Consider the following 6,000-nt stretch of genomic DNA (forward strand, 5'->3'; position numbering starts at 1 on the left):
TGGCATTTCTGGGAATCCATGAAACAAATACAAATTAATGAAAAATAATTCAGTAGCTAATTAGAGTTTCAGCTTTAAATGTACCACCCTTCAAACCTTTCGCCCCAGGTGGTAAACGCCTCACTAAATTGGTTTTGATTTTGTTTACTCAGCATGAGGGCAGAAAAAACAACATGTAAACAAACCTGTCGTCGATGCTGTTCTGGTAGTAGATATGAAGCAGTTTGTCTTTGATCCAGGAAATCTGTTTAGAGGCTTCCCTCCCGCCCTCGCCCTGCAGGGAGTACTTCCTATAGATAGATGCCAGGCCCATCATAGCCTCCTTACGTACTCGCCACTGAAAACAGGAAAACAAAAATTAAAGGGACAATCCTAATCAATAAATTAAACTACAACTGTAACCAGCAGGACGTATAAAAACATCTTTAATGTGAATCGTGTGTTTTTTCTTTAAACCACTGTGTGACGCTGCAGTTTAATTAACCGTGCACTTACTCGCTTGTCTAAGGTCCTCTCCTTTACAATATTAAGCAAAGCATCATTTACAAGGGACAAGTCTTTCTTAGCAGCAGTTACTATGGAGACAATGACATCATGGCGGATAGCCTCCTCTGGGTCATGTGATCGGACCCTCATGAACTCTAGAGAAACAAAAACATACGATGTGACAAAACATACAGGCTAATGACCGACTTTTCTTAACACATTTAAAATAAACTCGCCAGAGAATCAATAAGAAACTTGCATTTATAAAAAAAAAGAAGCTGGAAGGTTGTCCAGATGTGCTACGACTTTTATGTTTTTGTGAGTGAACTTGTGAGGCGAGGTTTATCAAAACGTTGAAGCGTGTTGTCCTGAAATGTAAGAGTTCAGTGTGTTTTACCTGTGAGGTCTTTTGCCAGGTCTGGGTGGTTCATGAGACAATGACTTGCAAACTTTACACACTCCAGTCTGATAGGCACATGGATGTCATTAAACCTGTTGGCAAAAAAAAAAAAAACATTATTATCAACACATCTAAAAACAGTCACAAAGACGTACACAACAGAGGCCTATAATACAAAGTGGATTAAACACAATAAAGATATTTTTAATTTTTTCCAGACTTATCAACTGAGTTCTCACTAAGCTGTGACATGATGCTGGTCACAGACTTGGCAAGTTAACCTAAATGTACACACTGTGTACCAACTGTAAATCATGGTGCTGAGGGGCATTTCTAATAAAAAGAAAACACTGGTCGAAAATCTGTTAGAGAGCAATTTTAGATTAGAGCAGGGGTTCTTAACCTTTTTGACCTCGGGACCCATTTTGTTGAACATAATGTGACACGAGGCCCAGTCAGACATTACCAATGTATGGATCAAAATGATAATTATTCTAATGTTGGTTTAATTTTTTTTGTATTTACATCATAACTAAACTATCATAACTAAATTAAACAGTTTAAAATAATTTCTGTATAATTCATACATTTAGTCAGCTGTATATGCAGTGTGCATGTTAAAACACTGCTTCTTTTCACAAAACACCACATAGAGCTCAGTCGTTTGTTAGTGGTGCTCAGTTGTAGCAATGGGATGAGAAATGTGATGTTTTATTTTAGTTTAGTCGAAGTTAAACACAAAAACCTTGAAGTTAATTTAACTGGCCCTTTAAGGGCCACCGTAATGCTCATGTGGCCCTCAGTGAAAATGAGTTTGACACCCCAGTTTGAACAGCACAAGATGTTAATAGAAGATACACCCTGGATACAAGGGAATCATTGTGAAAACACAAGATTAAACAAGAAGCTACATCACTAAGCCACTAATCCTACTGTAGACCTCAGGCATTTGCTGCAAGCTCACAGTAAGAGTCAAATTTACTGTATGCAAGATTAAACAAAATATATGTTATGAAACAAAAATTATTTCAGCTAAAATCTGTACAAAAAACCATAAAACTCCACTTAAATCTTTCTAAGATCTGTCACAACCAAACCTACCTGCCCAGGTAACACTGCCAGAGCGGTTTGTTCTGCGCAGCCAGCTCAGAGTCCTTGGCTCCAAACATTTTAGCGAGCAGCTTCACCACCTGCAGCCTCTCGTCATTATCATTACTCTATAGTGACAGAAGGACGGGAGAATTGACTTGAAAAAAAGAGAGAAATGATGCAGCAAACGTGGCAGCGGTGACTGCACGATGCCAAGCCGTTAAAAACCACATTAAAACCATAAACACTTTTCGTAACACACAATAACTGCAGTTTTATTGATCTCAATTTTTGTTTCCAGAGAAGAAGGAACAAGCTGAGTGTAGACGCACAGAAGGGGAGAAGAAAAGCAGCGTGAACAGGAACGATAAGAAAATGATGAAAGGCAGAAGCAGGTGTGAGAGAGAAAGAGGAAGACAGGAGGAGTGAGCTCAACCTGCGCTGGAGAGATTTTTATCACAGCTATTATTCTGAGGAGACAGCAGTGATCTACGCTCCCTCTGAACAGTTAATGAGCGTTATCCATCAGCGGGACGCCTTTATGAGACACTGCAGAGGCAACATAATGCTGACTGGCTGACTGCTTCATCTTTGTAATATGAATCAACAAACCTGCAGCGACATGAATATATGCAGCTCTGTGGGTAATGGCTCAGAGAATTCAGCTTTTTATCTTGCAGAGTGGATCAACTTACAAACTCATTATAAAAAAAAAAAGGCTGGGGACAAACTGAAATAACTTTCTAATCACCTAAACATGAATTTAAGTAAAACACAAAGACGACAATGAGAATATCCATTTGTTTAATGTTAACCTAAATACCACAGCATCTACAGCCATTAGGGGTAATATGGTGTAGTAAAATCTAGTGAGAAAGGCGAGATGCTGATACAGGTACTGGTTAACAGCAGGAGAGTGTAAACAGATTTTCAGTACCTTGAGTTTAAACTCCAGCTGTGGCAACACTGACAGAAGCAGGTGGCTGTCTATGTTGTAAAGCTCCAAGATGAGGTCAAAAACGTGCTCAGACAGATCGCTGACTGAGGTCTTTCCCAGCATCAGCACCTGGTTGAAGAACTGTTGAACACAGATGGAGAAAATAAGAAGTGCAGACAGAACTTAATATGTCACAATACGACCCCCCCCCCCCTTTTTGAGCTTAAAAAGCATAAAAAACTTTAATCCTCAAACTACCTCCAATTTCATACAGACTTCAAGATTTTTCAGCCTTTGCAGTCTTCAGACATATCAGTAAAATGATCATTGGACTGTTCATTTTATTTTAACAACATATGTACTAAAAGGTATTTTGACAACAAATATATAACAGCTGTAGCAGCATCATGTGAATTCTGGCATTTTACACATAGTCCACCAGGACGCGCCAACACAAAAGTCAGACTTCACATGAGATTTGGACCATCTTGTGGGRSRAAAGCAGATTACTTCCTACTCGCGAGCGCCCCCTCTGGTGGGGAAACGGTTTTTTCAGGGATACAAACTTTTTCAGAACACCAGTAGACGGCGGCCATTACAGACGAACATGTTCGTTGTTGTTCGAGCAGCGGCTTGGTCACACGCTAATGTCATTAGTTCGCCATCATTACTAAGGAGCAGGACTGCACCCCCTCCTTTTTTTCCACATCATGTCGCCTGCCTGGATCTGTTATTATCTCGCTCTGAAGCACGAAGGAGTGTCAGAGGTAAGCTTGTTTCAACTGCTTTTTACGACGCGGTCTCATTTCCTGACTCAATAATTTTGTGAATGAAGCCGATATTTCAGTTAAAATACATAAGCAAAAATATTTTTCCGAGTATAGTTCTATCCCCCAACTTTATGGATGATTTTATGGATTTAATTTTACGTATTATACTTGAATAAATCCGGTACCTCTTTTTATTATTTGAATGACACACTGGTTTTTACTTTTACTCTTGATTTAATATGCCTGTATGCTATAAAATTAAAATGTTAGTAGTGTTCTGTATATTTACGTTTCTAAAACGCAAAAACAATAAAACTAAAGTTAAAAAAGTGTATTCCTATAACCTATTCCAGTGCCCTAAATGATGTCAACAATTCACAGCCTCAAAGGCATGAACAAAAATGTGAGAATAGGATTTATGTTAAACTTAGGATGCACTAGTCCAGCTGTTTCAGTTTATATACATATATCAAGGCTGCCTAAATCTTTTCCCCAAAATGAAAATCTATCTGAGGGCTGCAGTCAAATGCAATAATATAATTCATGAAATACAAATACTTCTTAAGTACAGTCCTTTTATTTTAATGATTATGTCCTGCTGGAGTGTGACATGATTTGTTTGAGTACAAACTAATATGGTATCAGAATTTTAAATATTTATACTTCTCATTCAACCACAATTAAATTCACTTTAAAAGGGCATAGTTTATATGGATAGTATTTATTTTTTACAATAACAAGCTGGAATGAAAACAAGCAAAAATGATATAAGTAATGACTTTCTACTTCTTGCCTTTTTAAAAAACGTAAGGAGTAGAAAAGTACAGATAATTGTGTGAAAATGTAAGAAGTAGACGTAAAAAGTAGGCTGAAAAATAATTATTCAAATAAGGTACAGATACCCAAAAATTCTACTTAAGTACAGTAACAAAGTATTTGTACTTAGTTACTTTACAACTCTGAATAAAACTGTGTTTAATATCAAGCAAACTGTTGGTTCATTTACTCTCAAAAATATGAAAAAAGGCTAAAAGGTTTTACTGCAAATAGACTCTATGATTATGTTTGAACTTCTCAACTTTGTAAGAATTTAAGCGTATATAACAGCATTATGTTCATCCCTGAATGCAGCAAAGAAAAACCAAAACAAACATCTTACGTTGGTGATGTAAGGTTCAATAGCTTGAGCAGTCCTCTTCAGCAGAGCTTTGGCCAGGTCATAAGCTTGTTTATTCAAATTCTAAAGAGAGACAAAACAAATTAGAAAATGTCCAGATATAAGGTGAGTTTGTTGGGATTTACACTGCAGACACATGAATCCACTTTTTCCCAATTATTATTTCTTGAGCTGTTACCTCTTCTCATCTGCAGGGGTCTCACTGAATTACAAGGGATGGAATTATTCTGGAAAAGTCTTAAGCCAAAAATCTAGAGTTTTACTTTGTTCCCAACTGAGTTTTTTTTTGCTCACACTACTGTTTTTTTATGGTACCAGGTGCTGTTTGTGACTTTCTGAGCTAAAAATAATTCAATTGCTGTATTTATGCAGCTCTTAACCTAAAAAAAAAAAGGCTTTTCAATTTGCCTCTTCTTAACCCACTCATACTCTTGAGCTGCTTTTTGTGAGAACATGCTCCATGCATATACCTTGTGTGCAGGCACCAGGTTGACTAAAACCGTGTCCAACAGCTCCTGCGATACGGTGTCTCCCTCGCAGATGATGGAGCTCATCAGGTCCACCATGTGCATGTGCACTTTCTGGTTGTGGCCATTGCTTTAAAAAAAAAAAAAAAAAAAACAAAGGGAAAAAATGAGAACACACAAATATAAAATTTTGCTTTTGATGTACCATTGCAGAGATTTACTCAATGCCAGTAATCATTWTGAAGACAGTCAAGTTTTTCCACAGGCTGCATCTCGTTTTGAACACAAACTGGCATTGCACAAAACGGTCCGTGTGATTGAAGACGCACTGATCACAGAGAGGCTGGGTGTGCGTCCTTGCTGATAAATGAGCTGCATTTCAGCAGGAGGCGAATCTTTTGCACTGTGATGTGTTTCTCCGAGACCGTGTTTCTGGTCCAATTACCTCCCATTCACTGCCAAGTGACACTTCCACACACACAAGCATAAGGGATGCAATTACCCAGAGTTTCTGATAATGCCTCAAACGGAAAGCAGTCTTTAGTTTTTTTCCTAAGCAGTTAAAAAGGAGGGGAAAGTGCAGTATTGACACAACCTTGACACACACACACACACACACACACACACACACACACACACACACACACACACACACACACACACACACACACACA

At 38.1% G+C, this 6,000-nt stretch overlaps 1 protein-coding gene across 4 annotated transcripts in view; it reads right to left on the reverse strand.

Moving 5' to 3' along the window:
- Positions 1–6,000, reverse strand: part of pds5b (PDS5 cohesin associated factor B) — a 32,022-nt gene that overhangs the window by 12,246 nt on the left and 13,776 nt on the right. For all 4 annotated transcript variants that reach the window (XM_014003318.1, XM_014003317.1, XM_014003315.1 and 1 more), the window contains exons 6-12: positions 5,330–5,456; positions 4,842–4,922; positions 2,913–3,053; positions 1,988–2,103; positions 884–978; positions 496–641; positions 186–337 (exon numbers count right to left, since the gene is read on the reverse strand). In XM_014003318.1, the coding sequence (XP_013858772.1) occupies positions 186–337; positions 496–641; positions 884–978; positions 1,988–2,103; positions 2,913–3,053; positions 4,842–4,922; positions 5,330–5,456 (858 nt within the window). The remainder of the gene's footprint in view (positions 1–185; positions 338–495; positions 642–883; positions 979–1,987; positions 2,104–2,912; positions 3,054–4,841; positions 4,923–5,329; positions 5,457–6,000) is intronic.

This window comes from Austrofundulus limnaeus, unplaced genomic scaffold, assembly GCF_001266775.1.
Source record: "Austrofundulus limnaeus strain Quisiro unplaced genomic scaffold, Austrofundulus_limnaeus-1.0 Scaffold17, whole genome shotgun sequence".
Classification (NCBI taxonomy): Eukaryota; Metazoa; Chordata; class Actinopteri; order Cyprinodontiformes; family Rivulidae; genus Austrofundulus; species Austrofundulus limnaeus.